Source organism: Podarcis liolepis (assembly GCF_965112155.1).
Source record: "Podarcis liolepis genome assembly, chromosome: 16".
Taxonomy (NCBI): domain Eukaryota; kingdom Metazoa; phylum Chordata; class Lepidosauria; order Squamata; family Lacertidae; genus Podarcis; species Podarcis liolepis.
The window spans coordinates 18,188,530-18,210,732 of NC_139567.1; the positions used below are offsets into that span (position 1 = coordinate 18,188,530).

Sequence of the window (22,203 nt, forward strand, 5' to 3'; positions counted from 1 at the left end):
TCCCCCCCCCCCGCCCTGCCGCCACCCCCCATTTCATCGTAATCTTGCAATTCCACATCCTTGTCCTCTCTATAAAGGCCAGCAGTAAATCTTCACTCTCAGCCTTTCATGGTCATTCTGTGACACCAGAAAATGCCCTGCCAGCCCTATATAAGTCCTGCTTGTTTGTTGAGCTAGGACTTTAGAAATAAATAATAAAACCTTATCACAACGGGGGTTTTGTATGCGTATGTACAAACAGCTCCAATTCCTGCCTAATCAGAGCTTCCTCCAGCCAACCCTGAGGGCCTTTCTCTATCCTGCCTCTTACCAGGATTGGTCATAGGAACCAAGGAAGCTTAAAACAGAAACACTTCAAGGCCCTGAGCCTGATATTCCATGGGCCAAAGAGAGTCAAGGAAGCTTCCTTAAATCAAACCAGATGGTTGGTGCATCTAGTTCAGCATTGTCTACACTGACTTGCAGCACCTCCGCAGAGTTTCAGGCAAATCTCACCCCAGCCCTCCTTGAAGGACCTAAACCTGGAACCTTCCTCATGCATAACAGGTGCTCTGCCTCTGAACTATGGCCTCCTTTTGAGCTCCTTGGGGCAAGACTTCAGGGCAGAAGGCCACAGCCCCACTCAGCAGCAGGGGCAAGAGCTGTGTTAGAAACTGTGATATGGCAGCAAGGAGCTAAATGGTACCTTGCTGTTGTTTAGTCATTTATTCATGTCCGACTCTTGGTGACCCCATGGACCAGAGCACGCCAGGCCCTCCGTCTTCCACTGCCTCCCGCAGTTTGGTCAAACTCATGCTGGTAGCTTTAAGAATGCTGTCCAACCATCTCGCCCCTGTCGTCCCCTACTCCTTCTGCCCTCAATCTTTCCCAACATCAGGGTCTTTTCCAGGGAGTCTTCTCTTCTCATGAGGTGGCCAAAGTACTGGAGCCTCAGCTTCAGGATCTGTCCTTCCAGTCAGCACTCAGGGCTGATTTCCTTAAGAATGGATAGGTTTGATCTTCTTGCAGTCCATGGGACTCTCAAGAGTCTCCTCCAAAAGCATCAATTCTTCTGTGATCAGCCTTCTTTATGGTCCAGCTCTCACTTCATACATCACTACTGGGAAAACCATAGCTTTACCTATATGGAGTTTATGGGCGCAACAATAGAATGTCTAGGTGCAACTTTTTTATAACAAGAATACAAGTCCTTCCTCTGCCCACCCCCGTAATATTCTTAAGAGGGTCTCTTCTCCAGTCTTCAGAGAGTAGCTGGAAGTGGGGAGGCAGAAAAAAGGTCTTCCTTTCCTTCCACTCTGCAGTTTTAATCTGAAATCTTAGGGCACAGTATCAGCTCAGAATCTGCTTGCGCTAATGAAATTCCCCATCAAGGGATGAATTGCCACATTCTGAAGTAAGTGACCTAATATATAATATCATCTACAGGGCGGGGGCATAAGACAAATGGTTCATTCTTGGCCTGGATAGCTCAGTTGGTTAGAGCTTGGTGCTGATAGTGCCAAGCTTGCAGGTTTGATCCCCAAATGGAACAGCTGCATAATCCTGCCTTGCAGGGGGGTTTGGACCAGATGATCCTCAGGCAGTGGCGTAGCGTGGGTTGTCAGCACCCAGGGCAAGGCAGGTAATTTGCGCCCCCTACCCCGTGGATTTGCGCCCCCTAACCCTAACCCCCAGATGTTGCACCCGGTGCGGCCGGCCCCCACTGCACCCCCCACGCTATGCCACTGTCTTCAAGGTCCCTTTCAACTCTACAGTTCTACAATTCTACTATAGTAAAACACACAGACTGTATTCTATATGCAAACAAGCATGATTACCTTTGTTTGTCAGCATGAGACACTTTAATACTCCTGTCTAAACTTACCTAACTTCCCTAATTTTCCATTTTAAGAGCAAACAGGACATGGGGCTGTGCGGTGACTGTGGAGCGCCCCCCCCCACCTAACCCCGAGTTCCTCCCTGTTCCCATCTTTATAAGAAGAGCTTCTGGATCAGGCCAATGGACCAGTTCTCACACCCAGATGCAAGGGGATAAGTGGCAAGCAGGTTCTGTGCGCAAGAGCACTCCTCCCACCAATTCTTACTCAGGAACATTACTGCCTCTGGCAGTGGGAACAGGGCCCAGCCTCCATCATGCCTAGTAGACATCAGTAGCCTTATCCCCCATGAATTTGTCCAGCCCTCTCTCAAAGCCATCCAATATTGACCATTGCTGCTTCCAATGGGAGTGAGTTCTTTAGTTCAGCTGCTACAGGCTGTATGAAGAAATACTTTTTTAAAAAAAATATGTCCTGAATCTTCCTACATTCAGCTTTATGTCCACAAGTTCGAGTGTCAGTTACTTTCATGCTGTTGAAGAGGATTCTTGCATCCCAAACATATTTGAAAACTGTCATATTAGCATTCAAAAGTCGGGTGTCAGGGCTGGCCCAGTTCCAAGCTTCCAATCAGTATGTCCACACTGACACCCCTCTTCACCTTCCCTCTGTCTAACCAATTAAACTGAAGTTTAAGATGTAGAGAGTTAACTGTGCATTTTCCCTGTTTTGGCAAAATTGCTCCTACAACAGCCAAGTGAAAGAAGCAAACTGGAGGAGCAGCTTTCTTGGAAGGAACTTGAAAATTGTTCTTTTTCCATTTCTCGCTTGCTCAGTCTGTGATGGGGACTAAGCTGTTGGCCCTCCCTTCTCAATTGCATTTTTCAGACTTCTGAGAAGCAGGGGACATCAGAGGCACTGTAAATTGAAAGTAGAGGTTCCCTTGCACTCTTTACTCCTGCTTTTACAGTGTGTGGGAGTCAGGAGGAGCAGGACCCAGAGCGACTCTACCCGCTGCTTCACTGTATGAGTCTCTGGCCGGAGTGTGCTTCCCCATGGCCAGGACAGAGCATGCAGAGACACTCACAGTGAGTGAGCCTCCCATTTTAGGGGGTATGTTGGGGTCACAGGGACATTTCCAGGGCAATCCTGTGCATGTTTACTCAGCAAACCCCCAAGTAAGCATGCATAGCAGGAGTGCAGCTTCAGTGGCATCAGCAGGTGTGTATATTTGCAACCTGTTACCAGTCCTCCTATAGCACAAAGATATGCTGGACCCCCCACTCCATTTGGAATTACTGATTCTAAGAGGATGGACTGTGTGTGAATTATTTAACCCTCTCACTCCTGTAGCTACTCACTTTCCCAAAGGCCTGAAATCCTGGACAGCCGCTGCCACTCTGTGTTGAGCTACATATGCCATTGACTTGGCTCAGTAATACGGCAGCTTCCTATAACCCCGACTGAAAAAAAGAAATCCACCCGCCCCCCCAACATTTTGCAGCGCATGAAACACCCTCTCGAGTTTCAGGACATTTTGACTTGTGAAGTCACCATCCCAGCCACTCTTCCTCCCCCACCCCTCGTTTCATTTAAGAATTTTTAATGATGGTGATGGTGATTTATATCCCGCCCATCTGGTTTTATTAGCAACCACTGCGTGGATCTACCTGGGCGTGCGAACTACAGTGGTACCTCGGGTTACAGACGCTTCAGGTTACAGACGCTTCAGGTTACAGACTCCGCTAACCCAGAAATGGTACCTCGGGTTAAGAACTTTGCTTCGGGATGAGAACAGAAATCGCGCGGTGGCAGTGGGAGGCCCCATTAGCTAAAGTGGTGCTTCAGGTTAAGAACAGTTTCAGGTTAAAAACGGACCTCCGGAACGAATTAAGTACTTAACCTGAGGTACCACTGTAGTCCGTGTGTAGCGGGGAGACGACGAGGATTGGCAGGGGGGGGCGAGGAGCGAAGAATCCCCTGCATGCCTCGCAGACGGTAGAACACCGGATGGGTGCGGGGACGGAGAGTCTTTGTCTTAATTTTGGATGCGTGGTGGCGAAGCGCACGCGTTTTCTTGTTTTAACCTGGGGCGTGTGTGTTGCGGTGCGGACGGGGGCGTCCAGCTGGGGCTCGCGAGTTTGAGCAGCAGCAGGTAGCAGCAGGGAGGCGGAGTAGAGAGAGAAAGGAGGGGGGCTTTGATCCCTCCCCCTCCGCCCCTCCCGTAGGCGTCTGCTGCCGCCGCCTCCATATTTGATCCGGGCAGAGGGAGAGCGCTGTCCAGCAGCAGCAGCAGCCCTCGAGAGCCCCTATGGCGCGCGCGCGCGTGTCCCGCGCGTATTTTCCGGATCGGACTTTCCAGTAAACCCAGCGCAACTTTCTGGGGCTGCCCCTCTGAGCGCATCGGCTTCTCAATCCGGAATTCCACCCACCAACCCACCCCGAAGAAGCTGCTGCGAGTTACAACAGGTCCGCGCTGTGTAATACTGTACTGTACTTGAAACGGTTCTGTTCCCTTAGTTACTGCCCCGAAAACATCTGGTCACAGATGGACTGGATCAAAGGGAGCTGGGCATGTTGTGGGAAGGGGGCTCATTTTAATCCTACTAGCCCTCCCCCGCATCATGTGGACCGCTTCTCTGCCTTCCCCTTGCGCACGGCGTTTCCACGGGTCGAATTCCAATGCGGAGTCCCTAGGAGCGCTTCAAGAAGCATGTGCGTCGGTTGGTGGCGAACCTTGTCTGGGTCCTGAGTTGCAGGCTCTCTCTCTCTCTCTCTCTCTCTGTCTGTCTGTCTCTCTCTTTGTGTGTGTGTGTGTGTGTGTATTTGGTGATGGAAAGTGGGTTAAGCGCACGAGCGATTGGGTAGTATCTGTAACATCAAGATTCATTTGACGCAAGGGACTGAAAAGAAATCCTCGGGAAGGAACTGGTAAGTGGGCTAAAAAAGAGTGCATCTGGGCACGTGCAGAGCGCCCCTGTCGTGCACCCTCGCTTTAGGGAATATTTCCATCAGAATGCAGGCCAGGCATCCAATTCCACTGCTGAAGCATCGGCGCCTCTCCATTCCCAAGGCAGCGCTGTCCAATTGTAGATCGGGGCGGCTTCTTCCACTACGTCCCGGCAGTCCACCGCGCCGTCGTCAGTCAATGGGTTCTTTTGCACGCGAGAACCGCGTATGGTGCAGGCAGACTAGCGCTTAGGCAGCCCCTCGAGGTATAAGCAAGCCCCGTTGCCCTCCTTGGCAGCAGCAGCCCCTCCCCTCCCGCGCCTCCAAGAGCCATCGAGCAGGTCGAAATTCAACAGGGGTCCCCTCCCCTCCCTTGCTCCCTGTTGAATTTTTTCGCGTGACGCGGGCGCAACTCTTGAGCGCCGGACTCTTGGCCTCGCGCGTAGCCAATAGCCCAGCTGCAACCAGAGCAGCAGAGGCGTCTTTGGCAGCTAGGGGTCAGGCCATCCCCGACTTGGTCGTGCGGCCCCGGCGTCCGGCTCCGGGCGCTGGCTGGCCGTGGCTAGGCCGGGTCCGGGCGCTGCGCCGCGCGCGGCCGCTTGTGGGCAGGAGCCGTCGGTGCCAGCAGTCAAGATGGTGCCTGGCTGGGGCTTCGCAGGGGAGGAGAGCAGGGGGCGGCCCCGACGCGCCTCGCCAGCCGTGGCAACGTCAGGCAGCCGCTGGTGATTTGCTAGCCGCGCCGCCGAGCGCAGCTAGAGAGCCTGAGAGCGGGCGCTGCGAACTCGCCTGACGCGCCGGCGATGCTGTTCCTCCGGCCGCCGCCGCTCCTCCGCCACTGCCGCCTCCTCCTCCTGCCTCCGCCGCCGCTGCTTCTTTAGCAGCCCGCAAGAGTTCCGCGGTGCAGAGCCCGGTAAGTCTCCGCGAGCGGGACCGAGCCAAAAACTTGCTCCTTGGGCTGGCGTGCGCAATTACGCACGGGGCAAGCGACGGCCCCCGAGGGCTCCTGCGCAAAACTTGGGGTGGGGGAGAGAAAAAGTGCCCCAAGGAAGGGTCTTTTTTTGTTGTGGTGGTTGATGGCGTTTTTCTTCTTCTTCCTCCTTCCCTCCCATTCTTTGGAGAGGGGAACATAGGGGGGAGGGTTGTCAGTTCGGGACACTTTGCAGGGCACCTGGGGAGCGCGCGGCAAGTTTTTCGGGGCATTTATTCTTTTTCTTGGGGAGCGGAGTGGCGCGCGAGCGCAGGACAGTGGTCGAAGTCGTGGAGCGTGTGAGCCTGGCTGGACTACGGCAGGCGAAGAAGCAGCATTTGCGCGCCCGGGGACAATAGATATAAAAGAAATTATTTTTAAAAGGCCGAGAAGGAAGGGGAAAAGGATAAAAAAGGCAACGAAATCCCATATGTCAATAAAATAATCATTTGATGTTAGAAAGCACAAGGAGATTGTGGGCTGTGCGCTCCTACGCAGTTGCAAAGGGAACAGCATCCCGTGCAAGAGAGTAGAATATTTGGGGTTTCCTGTTGAAGTGGGGGGATACCAACTTGCTCTTCTTCGGGGGGAAGCGGGGCGGTTGCACTTTGCTCCAACCTTGCCATTTTGGGGGATGGTGCAAAGGTCGGGGTGCGCGGTGAGCGCCGGCAGTTGCGCGTGTTGGCTGCTGAGGGCGTGCGCCGGCCGGGATATGTGAGCCCTGGGTTCCTCATCCTCGTGCCTGGCGGAACAGGGCTCTGCTCGAGCACACGTATTTTGGGAGCGGTCATATGCAGGGCCATCGGAAGCAACTGTTGGTCAAAATAGTTGGAGGTTGCTCAAAGCGAATTATTTGGGGAAGGTGCACAGACGAACAGGTCAGTTACCCCAACATCAGAATTGCACCTTGTTTTTAAATGTGTGCGTGGTGTGGGGATTGGGGGCCTCCGCCTGCGCGCCGCAACCGGCGCAAAGGGCGCCAGCGAACAACGAGGCTAAAACAATACAGACCTCGGATTTATTTTCGGACTTTTTTTGCCTCGGGCCCCAAAGGAGTTTTGGCTTCCAATTTGATGGACACCCGCGGATTCACCCCCTCCAAGCCCAATTCAAGTGCTTGCTTGGGCAGTATATATCTCCTCGATCTCAGTTCTGAAAAATAAATGTACACTCTCCCGGCTTAACTGTATTATGAATTGGGTTGCTTTGGGGGGGGGGGTGTTGAAGAGAAGTGCAAAGAAGACGTCTTTTTAAAAAAGCGTTTTCCCCCTTACTCGTATTAAATATATATAGATAGAGTGTTTTCTTTCCCCTCCTCCTTCTTTAGTTGCAAAATACGAGGGGATTTCGCCTGGCTTTCTTTCCTCTGCTGGGTTAAATCGCGGCTTCTGGACCTCATGAATATCTCCTTGCCAGTAAACGCGCCCTGCTCGCTTCTCCCTTGATGGCACATTTCAGACTTGCGCCACAAAGTGCCCTCTCCCGCAAAGTCATAAAAATACGCGCACCCCACACAAAAAATTAAACAAATAAGATTACTCTCCAATCTTCACCCTGGATCAATTGTGAACCGAAAGCTCCGCTTAGAAGCTCAGATGCGGAGCGATCCATTCTAGCGCTGGTGCGGATGGGGGAAAGTACTAGGGTTCAGGTACCGAGCCTGGTTGGTGGGAAGCGAGTGAGACCTGACCGGGACTTGGGAACCGAGTCCCGAGTTTCCCCCAGCTCCTGTTTCCTGGGGTTGAATTATTCTAGGGCGACACCCTCTTTTTTAGTTCTGCACTCTGTTTGCCGTGCGGAGGCTCTGAGGATGCTGGGACCGGGTGAGAGTTAGGAGCCCATTGCTTCGTGGTTCGGGGCATTAAAAGCTAAAGAGCTACCTGTGGGTGTTTGTGGGTGGGGGGAAATCAACCCCTCACTCTCCCGGAGACTTATGGTGTCAAGAGAGGCAGCCCTAGAAACCGGGACCCTCAGAGCCTTCCAGTAGAGGAAAGTGTTGCGTTTTGTTATATCAAGTGCAGCTACTGCTGCATTGATTCTAGAAAGTTGTGGCAAAGGGGTGTCGTTGCCTATAAGCGTGCAGGGGGCGGGCGGGGGCAAAACCCTTTTTAGTCATTGCAACCCTATCCCTACCCACCTCCAAGTAGTTGGGGTTAACCTTTTAATGCCAAATCTGCTTTTGCAGTGTGTGCTTGTGTGTGTGTGCACGCTTAGAAACTGATGTGTTTGTGTATATGTGAGAGCCCGGGCAGGAGAAAGGGATGTTAGGCAGTTTGTATATTCGCTCTAATAATGTAGTCTAAAGAAGATGCTATTCATAATGGACTATTTGTCTGTTGGCTGGCTGGGTATCATCCTGGTCTGCTTTGGAGGAGAAGTGGGTTTGGGGAAGTGGGGGGGGGGGAGGGGAGAGAGTCTCATATGGATAGTAGAATTTAGGCTCCCCAGCACTTGCTGGAGTAACCTCTGTATGGGCTCTCACTCCTCTCGGCCCCATGGAACTCCCCCCACTCCTCCCAGGAACAAAGGAGAGAAAAGCTGCTAGCCAGGATCCCAGCCATTCCCCCTGGCTGCACTTTTGTCCTGGAAAAGGCTCTGTGGGGTTGTGGAAGAGGTGATTCTGCCCAGGGCCACAGCTGAAGGCAAGGAGAAAGGAAGGGAGGATGTCCTCCCCCACCCTCTATCTTTTCAAGCTGTAGGCTGGGGAATTCTTTGGGAAAGGCTACTGGGGTAGAAATCATGGGTTAGTTTGCTCTCAAGATATTGTGCCTCCCGTCACCGTCCCTCTACCGATTTAGCTGTGTGCCCAGGGTTAACTTTGCTTTCCATGCACCCCAAGCCTTCAGTTGTCTCTGTCCAAAAGTGGCTTGTTGGATGGAGGGGAAAGCAAAGCAGAGCAAATAGGAGTGTTTCCCCACCCACAATCCCACCCTTTCCTTCCTCTCTCCAATTCACCCATAGGATGCAGAGACACAGGGCCCCTTTCACCTTTGGTGTCTAGTTGTCTTCTTCTTTTTGGCAGGGGATGAGCTCTCAAGTAGACTTCCTGGGGTTCTCAGTTTAATCTCATCACACTGTGTGCCACATTCCCACCGCCTTTCCTCAATTTCTCTCTCTCTTCTCTCCCTCCCTCCATTTCCCTTCCTTTATGACAGCTCTGGATCCTGCAGTGGAAAGACTCCCTAATGCCTAGACCCCGGGAGTGTTATGGATTTGACTAAGATGGGTATGATACAGCTCCAGAACCCCAGCCACGCCACCGGCCTCCTGCAGAAAGCCAACCAGATGCGCTTGGCTGGGACCTTGTGCGATGTGGTGATCTTGGTGGACAGCCAAGAGTTCCACGCCCACCGGACAGTGCTGGCTTGCACCAGCAAAATGTTCGAGATCCTCTTCCACCGCAACAGTCAGCATTACACCTTGGACTTCCTTTCGCCAAAGACATTCCAGCAGATACTGGAGTATGCCTACACGGCGACCTTGCAGGCTAAAGTCGAAGACCTGGACGACCTTCTTTACGCTGCTGAGATCCTGGAGATTGAGTACCTGGAGGAGCAGTGCTTGAAGATCCTGGAGACCATTCAAGCATCGGAAGACAACGACGCCGAGGTCAACATGGCTGACGGCAGCACCGAAGAGGAAGAAGACCGGAAGTCAAAGTACATTAAAAACATACTCATCTCCAAGCATTCCAGTGAAGAGAGTGGCTACTCCAGCCTGGCTAGCCAGAGCCTGATGGTGGAGCAGAGCCCCTCGGTCTCGACCTCCTTTGGACTCTCAGCCATGAGCCCCACCAAGGCCGCCGTTGACAGCCTCATGTCCATCGGCCAGTCCTTGCTGCAAGGGGCGCTGCAGCACAGTGGCCCCGAAGACTTGCACTCTGCCGGCGGCCGCCACCCAAACCTGTCCGAGGTGAAGACGGAAGCGATGCAGGTGGAGGAGGCCTCCAGCCACGAGAGCCCTCGGACGGCCGACTTGAGCGCTTCCGTGGGGGACAAAGGCGAGGACAAGAGCAAGCAAGGGCCCGGCACCCCCACGCGCAGCAGCGTCATCACAAGTGCCCGTGAACTTCACTACCCCCGTGATGAGAATGCTGACCAGTCCTCGGAGGCGGTCCAAGGCCCGCCGGCTGGGCCAGATCTCATGGTTTCCCACGGCGACAAGACTATGGGCATCTACCCCGTGCTACCCAATCACAAAGGCGACTCCATGCTGAGCATCCCGTCCTCCATGGCACCCGCTCTGCACGTTCAGCCGGCTCTTGCGGTGTCTATGGACTTTAGCGCCTACGGGGGGCTCCTCCCACAAGGCTTCATCCAGAGAGAGCTGTTCAGCAAGCTCGGGGAACTGGCTGTGGGTATAAAAACTGAGAACCGAGCCATTGGCGAACAGTGCAGCGTCTGCGGGGCAGAGCTTCCAGACAACGAGACAGTAGAGCAACACAGGTACGTCCTTTTGGTTTCCCTCTCGAGCTCGGCAGTCAAACCTTGCCTCCGGAGTCTGTTTTCGCAGTCTTCTTTATGCGACCTTGTTCCTCGCTTCCTTGACTGCAGCCAGTAAAACTGAGTTTCCTTTCGATAGGCCTGCTAATTTTTTTGTTTGTTTTTGTGAAAGTTAGAAGCATGATGTAGGGTTTCACATTAACCTCATGCTACCAGGAGTAGAATAAATGGGGAGGCGGGGCGAAGAGATTCAAGATGATGGCCAAGTGGGTGCCAGGAGAAGAGAGAGGGATGGTAGGCCTGTAGAAAATCCAGCGTCCTCCTCACTAGATTATATAGCCAGAGTTGCACTAGTGGTTTTGAGATATAGCAGAAAGAGGAGCTGTTTCTATCCAGGCTGGTTGGCACTTTCTGACATGTTGTCCATTTTAGAAACATTTTAATAGCTAAAGTTTTGGAAGGGCTGATGCTTTGAGTGTAGGGCTGGGTGACACCTGCTTTTCAATATTGTGATATATTACCAGCTAAACATCACAATATACTGATATATCACAATGTCTGAAATAAGGATGGAACTGCATAGAGGCGAACACTGTAGGGCTGGGCGATATCTGGTTTTCAGCATCATATCACCAGCTAAACATCGCAGTATACTGACGTATCACAGTGACTGAAATAAAGACGGAGCTGTGTAGAGGCATTGGCTGGCTTCACAGTTTTCCCACATTGTGATTTTTGCATAACACACACACGCACATATCATGATTTGTGATATATTGCCAGGTCAACATTTATGAAACTGATATGATATGGACTTCAAACTGGTTTTGGACAATATATCACCCAGCTCTATTTGAGGGTGGGTTGTGATGTATATGTCAGGGTTCCTGGGGAAATAAATGAACTCCTGCCCATTTGCTTGGAAGGACATGACTCCTTCTGGTTGAAACTCTGTGCCCACTTACCTGGGAGTAAGTACCATCAAACTCAAAGGGACATACCCCAGATTAGACATGCGTTCTCAGTTACTACCCGATATGGCTCCGTTCCAGTCTACATAGTTAGCTATGCCAACATCAGTCGTCTTGTTGCTTCCATCTCATCCCTTTTTTTATGAATTAAAGTTTGTAGCAGCTAATGATTTGGTTCCTTTTATTCCCCCTCCTCCCAAAAAGTCCCTCCCCCCACTATCTCTTTGCAAGCTTTATTTCTGACCTCATGGTGCACTTGCGATGTTTGAACGATAATTATTTTGGGCGTTGAGCCATTTTGTAATTGATATGTGACTTCTTAAAAAATGTTTGGTTATTGTAAGCTGCTTTGAAAATCACTTCTGGGAAAGCCAAGTATACATTTTTAAAAATAAATAAAAACAAACAGAAATTTACACTCTGTTTGCTACAACCTCGGGGTTGGTTTCTGGATCAAATCTCTCTTTTTGGAAGGGAAAAAGACACTTCCTCTGAAAGCGGGGAGTTTAAAATGGATGCTATCAGTTTTGGCTGTAAACTTTCACAGCTTATTTTAACAGATTAATTCACAAAAGCAATGCAACCTATTAAGAAGATCAGCGATTTATTTATTTATTTAGAGGGGGTGTTAACACATGGAAACCAATTATGATCTTTGCCAAGTAACTCATACATTTGCTTTGGGTTTGTTTTAAAAACTATGTTGCCCAAGCTGAGAGACTAACCTAATTTAAAAAAATAAACAAAATGCCATTATCAGTGTGTGAACCAAGTTTGACAGTAGGGCAGTTCTTTTTAAAATGTTGGGTTAAAAATATTCCCCATTTCAGTTTTGCAGTGACGTGATCCAGCTGTACCAGTTCTCCTGAATACATGTTTCTGGTCCTTGAACATAACTGATCTTTTGTGTTCCTTGAGAGTCTGGTTTTTACCTTTGGGGAACGAATCTTAGAAAACCTCTGTTACTTGGGGAGAAAGCCTCTTCCCTTTTGTGGTTGATGGCTGCTTTGGGAATCGGTTCCTTGTGACATTTTTTTCCTAGTCTCTGGGTAGAAGCCTGCCTAGCAAATTGGTCTCTTGGTCTCGCAGTACTGCTTTTCCTTCCTGGTTTTGCCTGGAGTGGCAGAAAGCTGAAACTGGTGCCTGAGAATGCCTTGCTTTAGTCCCTGTGCAAACATTTGGCTTGAGTTCAGTGCATAGAGTTCGGCATATTTCTTGTGTATCTTATACTCTGCAAACAAACATATTACAAGGCAGTCCGCTAATAGGATTCAGAGCAAGAATCCTGGAGATGCTCTGAAGTGTTTTAATGAACCAACAAGTTTAATTACTGTAGTCCAAATGTACACACAAGGCTCTGACAGGATGTGCTTTTTCTCTGTCCGTTTGGGCAACTCCGGGTGCACAAGCTCTGTTTCGGGGTCTTTAAAAAAAATTGTCAGCCGTGGCCAATGTAGGTGTAGTGTATGGCTAATGTGAGATCGCTTCTCGCCAGTGAATGGGCAATTCATCTTTCCACATTTGAAGATCAGTTTAAGAAGTCTACCACTCAGCACCCTGCACAGGATTGATGGTGCCCATCTGAGCACAAAGGGGCCTGAGCACCCTGCATGTCCTATCTGAGATGACCCCAGATGACCTGAGATGATGTGACATTTTTTGTGTCATTAGGATTCTGGTTGGACCGGCCAGCTCCCTTAAAATAAATAAATACAGATGCATTGTTGCAGCAGTTGGTCAGTTCCTTTTCTTGGCCCCAAACCAGAATCCCATGTTGAATGCTCCAGTAACGGTTGGTTGTCAGTGTTAGACCAACTCTCATAAAGAGCAAATAAGGAGGCGAAGCAGATTCTGGGCTTTGCAGGTGAGGTTCTCACAGAAGGGAATGCTCTTCCTAAACATTAACATTCTCTGCATGCGGAAATCTAGCACAAGGAGAAGGGTTCTGTCCTCGTTTCCCCCCATACCTGCTAGTGCAGGGAGCATTCAACCCTCTCTGCCCCCTTGCCATTGGAGGCCATAGAAACAGACTTGCCCATTCACCTGCTTTTAGGGAGAAGGAGTTCTTATCTGACAGCACTGAATGGCAATTCCAGCAGTTCCCTTGCTGGAGGATCCCTAGGCAAAGAGTGTTGGGAACAGTGAGCCACACAACTGCCTCCATTAGGCTGCAAACCTATTCTTTCCTTCCTGGGACTAAATGCCCCACTGGACTCAATGCAGATGGAGCCATACCATTAACCCTTGATGTGCCAAGGCCTGCACAGAATTTAGGAGTGACCCTCATCTCTGCAATCTACAAGGAACACAAATGCACAAGACCTTTGAGTATGTGTGTTTCTTTTATATTTCTGTAGCTTGCTTCAAAGACAGGGGTTTGCATTCACCCTTTTATAAGGAAACATCCAAAGAAAACCAGTCCCTTTGTTGAGCGTGTTTGTGAGGTGAGGAGACAGAGAAATGAGGCTGATATACCACATGGTTAATAATAATAATAATAATAATAATAATAATAATAATAATAATAGTTTTATTATTTATACCCCGCCCATCTGGCTGGGTTTCCCCAGCACTCTGGGTGGCTCATTTGAATGCACTCTGGGGCAGGGGTAGCCAACTCCATCCCCCCCAGCAAAGGTTTGTAGTCCAGAACATCTGGAGGACACCAAGCCCTGGGGTATATTTGGGCCAGTCATTGCATCTCAACCTCTGCTTTCCCACCTGTAAAATGGAAACACCCAGTGGCTTATTTCTCGGTGTAGTTTTGGTTAAGTAGAGACGAATGGTAGGGGCACTGGAGAAATTCCAGACACTTTGTTGGTGGAAATAATGAATCACCTTCTTCTACTTTTGGAGTTGAGGTGGGACATGCAACCTGTCTCGGTACGTTAAGCACAATCTTTTTCTCTCTTTGTTGTTAAAGAGCATCTCTCCTTTTATTTGAGTGCTGGGGACAAGCTTTTATCTATGTTTGCTACAGTGCCAGGGTTTGGCAACTTGGCAAAGGTTGCAGCTAGGGGATTTCTAATGCTGAAGCAGCCGGGAGTTGCCAGACCTGATCGATAATATATATATATATATATATATATTCCACTACAGCTAATCTCAGTGTTAAATTAGTATTTACTTAATTTTACCAGTTGCCATTTTTTAAAACAGAAAACTATGAATAAGAAGGCATAGAATGTGTCGGTCTAAATAAGCCATTTTTTTGCTTTAAAAACGCTTTCTGTTCTGTGCTCTTTTAGATGTAATTGAGGCAACAACTGTAGCTGTCTAGATTATTTATTTATGATGCTCTTAACATAGTCTTGTTGGTTTTCTCAGGAAAAAAAAATACATGTTGGTTAGGACTGGATGGTAAATATCTAGATGAAGCTTTCTAGTAAATGGGGTGTTTTTTAAACTGATGGGCATGATCCTGCAGAAATTAATAATGGCTGCATTTGACTGAAAGCCATGAAATGGTCACGAATTCTACTTCCCACAAATCCAGTCAGATTTTTGTGCTGCTAATTTTTGAAGAATTTTGTGCAGTGTGATTAAGCCAAAGCCAAGGGAAAGCTTTTAAATTTACTTTGAACCTCTGATAGCTTGGCTGATAAATGCCCACGTATATGTAATCACTGTTTTTTTTAGTTTTTAGTTTTGCAACCCAGACAGTATATATAACTGATTAAGTATCCGTAGTCTTTTGTGTCCTAAACTTCCTCAGGAATAGATTGATCCTGAAGGAATTCCTCCCAAGAGTGTTAGCAGTTCATTGCGTTTCTAACATTCATTTTAACCTACATTGCTATGGTAAATGTTAGAAATGTTTTAGTACAGCATCTGGGTAGCTTTACATGATTTATAAATGATGAATAATTATAACTCTCAGTGTTTTCAGAGACCAGTGGGAAAAGGCAGAAAATTCACTGATAAATCACAAGTGTCTAATGAGCTTTGGCTATGACCAAATTTTATCGTCATTTATCAGAAAACATTGACATTTATCAAAGAATATTAGTAAGTGTCCCCAAACCAGTCTGATGACACACTCTCTTCAGCTACTCACTTGCAGATCTGAAGAATGGCCAAGATCATGAATGACTCTGTTACATCCTCATTTTCATCTTTTACTGGCAAATGTTGTTGTTTAAAAATTCTCTAAAGAAAGCCAACTGAGAAACTGGTCCAGAAATATATAGAATTAATTGAAAATTCTGGAAGATTTAATTGGACTTAATGTGCCAAAGGCTCATAGTAACTTTGGCATTTTGTGCTAACTTCATCGAATGACTGAATTGTGGGTAAATTATCAACATTAACTGAATTTGTTGAAACACGTATGATGCATTTTCTAAGGTTTTGTGAGAAGATGTGGGTGCAAGCAACATTTTACTGGTGAGAGAAGTTTTATAAGCGACTGGCAAAAGTTTTTCTTTTCTTTTTAAGTTTACAGTGTAAGATCTTCACAGCCGCCCCAATGCTTACTTTTGGGTCAACTTTTTTGCCCTGTGATATTTATTTAATTATTCCTCCCAAAGGAGCCCTGATATGCCTCATTTATCAACAGCTTCAAATTTTGACCTCCCCCAAAGTCTTACAAAACTCTTTGCACTAGTATAACTTTATAAGGTCGGCTAAGCTACCTTTTCAATAAGAAAGCCAACGTCGCTCAATCTCTTGCTCTTTCTTAAACTGTGCTTATGATTTTGACCAATTGACCACATCGTGAGTTTACAATTGTATTTTTTTAAAAAATGTTCATTTTAATAAGAGGTTTTCTTCAAGGTTCAGGAAAGTTCAGGCTTAATCTAATGTTGGTATTGATTGTAGCTTTTAATTGCGGGCTGAGTGGGGGGTGGGAGGCTGTATAGTTCAAACACACTTAAACACAGCAATATTAATGAGGGCGTTACTCACATTCCAAGAACCAAAGGGCATGATCCTGCCAGAGTTAAGCACTCTTTAAATCCCATTGATTTAGTGGGAGAGAATTAAGCATGTGCACAACTCCCCCACGGAATAAACATTTTAACAAAGTGCTCAACTTTGGCTGGGTCAACATGGCCAGGGCTTATGGCTGTTTCAATGGCCAACTTGCCTCTGCATGTCTTTTTTTGTAGCCACATTGTTACATAAATGAGGTTTTCAGTGCACCATCTGCATTTTGGAGCCCTGTTCTGTGTCCTTGAAGAATCTTTCCTTTCCTCAATGTCTTTTGCTTTTGGTGTTGGCGATTAGGCAGCAGGGAGAAAGTTGATTCCAATTTGCAGTTAGGAGCAAACCTACCTAGTTTCTTGAAAAGAAAAAAAAACAACGAACCGAAACGAAGCCATCCTTTGAAATTTGCGACATCTCTGAATATTGCAGTGCAGTTATCCATCCAGCTAATGTGTAAAGACAGGGATATATTAAAGTGAAGTGTGCCTCAAAATGCGAATGCCGTTGAAAATGCATTATATTGTGAAAAGTCAATTTGAAAAAAATACGTATAAATCAGGTGAAACCACATACAATAGGATAATTCTTTTTAGTAAAATGCTGTTTTATTTTCACAAGGACTTTTTTAAAAAATGGGCAAGCTGATGTGGAAATGTGGAGACCTGAATTTAAGATCAGATAACTGAGAGAAACTGAAATTGACAGATTGGTTCATACCTGGGGGTGATGTAGCAACCTTTCCCCCCATATTTTAATGTCGTGTTAATGACACATTGGCTAATGTACTCCCGAATCCCTTGCAACCTGAATTTTTGGAATCTCTTCTGCTGTCCACTCGCCCCCTCCTAGGGAAAAGAAAAACTCTCTTGACAATGATTACTTCCAGAGTTTGTAGGCTAGGTAAGCAGTCTCGTGTTTCTCGCTGATGGACCTTATTAGTGGCACCTGGCATTGTAACCCGCTAATGGAAACCAGCACTCTCCCACTATGGGCTGGCTGACAAGTAGCTCTGTCAGGCAGCGCTTGCCATGCGAGGAAGTTCTTATTAGCTTTATGGCCAAGAGAACTCACCCCCCATTCAGGAAATGAAGGCTGCCGTTAAGGTCCACGGCTCTGACCCCGATCGTGTAACCTGCGAGCGCCGAGGAGACCCCTCCTCAGGAAGTTTGGCGGCCAGTTCAGCCCTCTCTGGTTCTTGTCACTGGGGAAAGAGGGAGCGCATTGTGGAGGGTAGGAGCCTTGAACTTTTTGATTTATCCTGTGGGGGACTTAACTGTTTCCATGCGTGGAATGTGCGCTGGAGGTGGGAAGACCCCTAGAGAAATATGGGCTCAGGACACTTCATTGGACAGTGCTCTTTGCCCTTTGTAGCAGATCCTGCTCAAAGAGAAGGGGGGATTTTAAACCTTAATTTAGCAAGCAACTCCTCCCTTGACTACACACACACACACACACACACACACACACATCTCCCTTATAATATCGCTCTTCCCATCTTAGGAATTTGATTTGATTCTCCCCTCTTTTTTGCATTTCTTAAGATTCAGTCTTCAAGCATTATGATTTCCTGCACGCCCCTGTCCTTATAAAAGGAAACACCAACGAGGTGCCATCTAGCAAGATTTGTGCTGAACTCCATCAAACAATAAGTTGTTCATTTAAAGGGTTCTCCAAATGGGAGATCTTGAACTTCCTAAAATCAAATCAGGTTAGGCAACTGCAAGCATTGCCGGGGGGAATTCCATAATGCCATGACTGCCACCCCAAAGGTAACACTATCCAAAGACCATTGTACTCACCCCAAACTGTCACCTTTTGTCGTCATCTGCTGCTGATTGATGCTGCTTTCAGCCAAGGGATTCAGGAACAGGGAGTTGCAGGTGATAGAGCGCCTCCACGATTTTGGGAGTGTCAGCAAAAAAAAGAAAAAGAAAAAGGGGGTTGTCCTTTTTCTCAACCTAAAAGCGATGATCATCTGAGTGTATAATAGAGGTGACCTTCATTGTTAAGAGAATGGTGAGGGTTGAGTATTCATCTCTTTACCCTGATATGCTTCCTCCAGCCCCACCATCCTCTTCATGTGTGTCGAACTTCTGAAATCCGCAAAGTTGTGGCTTGTCACAGCCTGAACTAAAGGCTGAAGGGCTTTTCTGTTTTGCAAATGATTGCAGCTCTGATATCTAAATTTCTTACATCTGTTAAATCAAATGAAGGCATTGATTAAAAAATGTACTTTATTTATTATTATAAAAAATTGTCTCCTCCTTTTGCCATGTTAACATCATTCTGAAGTGCCCCATATTCTGATGAAATCAGCTTGAGATTGAGGGTGCAAATCATGTGAGCCCAGATTGAAACGAGTCCAATCTGTGGTTCGTTGAACACCTTGTTGGTATCTGAGTTGGTTGTATGAACCAGCCACCAGGAACGTAAATCATAGCTTCATAGCCAGTGACTAGCATCGCATGCATTTCGTTCATTCATGCTCTTGATGTGGCAGATCAACGCAACTGGTTCACCATGTTCTTTGTTCTATTCTGCAGATTGAAATGAGCTATCATTGAATGGATTGAAATATGCCCAGTGGTGCAATCTTGTTATCAGCTATCTGGTTTCGGTGTTTGTTTCCACCCTCTCTTTGCAAGGCTGGCTCAACCTTACTGAATGTTGATGACTCCCCCCTCTTCTTTTTACTGGGAAACAAATCTGTTTCGGAGTGAAAGGCAACACTAATTTGTTTGCGAGGTCTGGAGAGGATGAGTGAGGAACATGGAAATATTAGCACAGAGGTTTTTCCCCTAGTTGCCCAGAGTTCCCACAGAGAAGCTTGCAAGTGTCAGAATGACGCCAAACTTCTAAGAAGTCTGAGTAACCACCTTTCTCTTTGCATGAGCGGAGCAGATTCATTTTCTTATCCCGGGGCTGTGAGCAGTAGCTGCCTTTTGCTTCCCTTGCAACTAGCAAGATGAGCGACATTCTCCTTTTCATTCATAATTAGCAACCGTTGCACCCACCCCTCGCTGGTTTCAAGGAATGACTTCTAAAAATGAGTAATTACTGAATATTTCCCATCAGTCAAACATGGGGGCTGCTGCATCGCCTATCACCCGAGTGAAAAAAACAACAAAAAAACCTTCTGTTTGTAGTTAATTTTAGTGGCAGGCGGATCATGTTAACTGGCTGTAATTGCTTCCAGATATGGCCAAGGTTTTTGTGTGTTGGGATGAAGGGTCTGGTAAGTGCTTACTTCCTGTGTAAATTAGCTTGTTCCATTCATACTGGCCAGACCTGGATTGTGTCATTGTTGCTGCAATTTTTCTCTCTCCTGTCCTGGTGTTAGGCAGCTAAATGCTTTATATAGCCTTAATTCTTCACGGAGCTTCCCTTGACTTGTAGTAGCATCTGCATACTCTCATTATCAATATAGGGACCCCGTGAAGCTGCCTCACAGCATAGCAGACCAATGTTCCACCTAGCTTAGAATCATAGAATTGTACAGTGGGAAAAGACCCCAAGCGCCATCGTCCAACCCCCTACATTACTGTCTACGTGGATACAGGGGCATACCATGGGTTGTTGGTGCCCGGGTCAGGGCAAGTGTTGCCCACCCCCCACCCCAGCACACAGCAGTCTTTTGTGGGCTTAAAAAGGGGATAACCCCACAGATTTGGCTTTTAGCACCTGGTAGGTAGAACAAGATATAAATGGCGATTAATAACAGCAGCCTGCACAAGTAACTTCCACTCATATTTAAGTAGCACCATAATATTACATTCGATACCCAACAAATCTGTTGTGCCAAACAGTGTTATTTGTAGCATGATCAGTATGCATGCTGCTTACAGGGTCTCTCAGATGATGGGCCGCTGCCCCAAGGAACACACATTTAAAACTGCAGTCATGATTCAGCCCCCAAGTTAAGCACCTTTCAGCCTTATTGACGTCAGTGGGAGAGACCCAACTCTCTCCCACTGAAGCTGGTTGGAGTATGGATAGTGTCCTATTCTCTGATATTTAGCACATTCTACCTTATGTGCATAATATAAAAGTGAGCTGTCTGGTTTGTAGCCAACGGTGCTGGCTGTGGGGAGAGGGGTGGGTGGGGCAGTAGAGGAGAGATGTAGTTATTCCTGGACCATGTTAGTACAAAAGGTTTGCTGTTCTTATCCGATTATATATCAGTTTTACTGATAACCCTGCAGTCTGCTTAGCTATGTATGAGAAGCTGATTACCCGCTTTAGACGCTGGGTTTTTACAGACATATGAAGGCGAACTGTCGAGTGGGAAATGATTTCAGATTAAGAGAGAGATCTGAGGAGTGGTGGGATGGATGGAAATTGGTTCTCACCTTTCAAGCAGGGAGAAATAAAGAACTGCATTTTTATCTGCAAATTAGGTGGCGTGCACACTTATACACATACATAACACCTCAGTTTGGCTGTAATGGAAAACGGTGCCCTCTGGACTGCAGCTCCCGCTACCCCTGACCATTGGCCATGCTGACTGCTGTTGGGAGTTGGAAGTTGGAGTCCAACAACATATGGAGAGCCACAGGTTCCTCTTCCAAGTCTTGGTGTCACCTGCATGAGTGCAGGGTTCAAACACCTCCTTCCTCCCCTCTTCTGGTGCAGCTGGTAAACCCTGGTTAGTTTAAACTAGAGGTGCTGAACCTGAGTCCCTCCAGATGTTGTTGAGATCTCTGTCGTTTCAGCTCCAGACAACATGGACAATGGTCAGAGATGATGGGCATTGTACTCTAGCAACATTCTGTGGACCAAGGGCCACCCACCCCTGGTTTAAACTATTGTGTTTTTTTTTAAAACCAGCCAGGATCATAAACTGTGACATAGTCCTAGATTGTTTAAACAAATCATACTTCAAGTTCCCCTTAATTTGGATGTAATGGGGAACCTCTAGTTAGTTTAGAAGTGGAAGCAAAAGCTTCTTAATTTCTCTTCACATCTGCAACAGAGGAGCAGAGTAATGTTGGAAGAGCATGTTCCTGACATTTTTCTCAGCTCCAGTGCATAGCAGGAACGAGTCTCATTCTGGTCAATGCTGTGCCAATTTAGCATGTGCTTGTACATTGGTCTGTTCCATTATGTCCCATTTCTACATTGATCTGCATATATTACATAAATTGGCATTTAAGTATATAAAACCACATTTTGAAATGCATTCTTGTGAGAAGGGCATCAGAACGTTTGGGAAGTGCAAAGTCTGATGGATAACTTGGGTTCTGGTCTACATTTTAGTTCTGGGTTGGTGGGTCAGGTCACTTCTTAAAGGAATTTGAATAGATCCCATTCCCCAAGCCCCCTAGCACATTACACTCAACCATAGTTTAATGTTACATGCAAAAAAGGCTCTATACATACACACATATGGGTACAGTACGTCTGCATTGTATGAAAAAGGTAATTCATTTTGGATACCGAAAATGAAGATGGACTTAACCCATCTAGACTATTTTATTGCATTTATCTTCCTGCAAGTGTAATGTATAGAAGTATATATGAGCCTGTATACGGTATATGAGATTAAGTGTATATATATGAGATCAAGTATATATGACACCTTTATTTATCTTCATGGCTCCTGCATGGCATGTTTTTGGAATTTGATCCTAATAAATTAACATTGTTGGAGGGCATTTGGAGTTTGTATGTGTGTGTTCAGACTTTGAGTTGAATAACTTGGAAAACGACCCACCCCACCTCTGCTGCACAATCAATTTCTGCTATCTGTCTTGCAAAACTCAAATGGTGAAGCTGTTTAAATTGGGTGCTGTGCTGTCCAGTGTTTGCAGAACTTGGTCAGCTATTTAAAGAACTCTGGTATCTCCTTGAGGAGTTTATTGTGCCGGGAAGCAAACAAAAAGTAATACAAAGTCCGTTCTTTTGTTGTTTGCAGTTTTCATCATGCAAAAAAACCTCAGGCCCCTCTGTGTGTGTGTGTTTGACAGAAAGACAATGAGAGAGGGGGGAGAGAGAATAAATGACTGCATTCAGATGTTCTGATGCAAACCATGGTTGATGGTGATGTGAGTGAGCCTGCCCCTCTTCACAATTTATCTGCTTTTTAACGCACCATCTGAACTCAACAAACTATGGTCAATCTTAACTAT

The 22,203-nt window shown here is 47.1% G+C and overlaps 1 protein-coding gene and 1 long non-coding RNA gene across 5 annotated transcripts in view; one reads left to right on the forward strand and one right to left on the reverse strand.

The window, feature by feature from the left end:
* LOC310696116 overlaps positions 1-22,203 on the reverse strand; it is a 158,831-nt gene that overhangs the window by 24,667 nt on the left and 111,961 nt on the right. The window lies entirely within an intron of this gene.
* ZBTB16 (zinc finger and BTB domain containing 16) overlaps positions 4,097-22,203 on the forward strand; it is a 192,911-nt gene continuing 174,804 nt past the window's right edge. Inside the window, exons 1-2 of one of the 4 annotated variants that reach the window (XM_083481018.1) lie at positions 4,097-4,286; positions 8,889-10,178. In XM_083481018.1, coding sequence (XP_083337144.1) covers positions 8,941-10,178 — 1,238 coding nt within the window. In that variant the 5' untranslated portion in view covers positions 4,097-4,286; positions 8,889-8,940. Of the gene's footprint in view, positions 4,287-4,400; positions 4,749-5,373; positions 5,677-5,906; positions 6,612-8,888; positions 10,179-22,203 lie in introns of those variants that run through there. The other 3 variants (XM_083481019.1, XM_083481017.1, XM_083481020.1) reach the window with 3 other exon arrangements.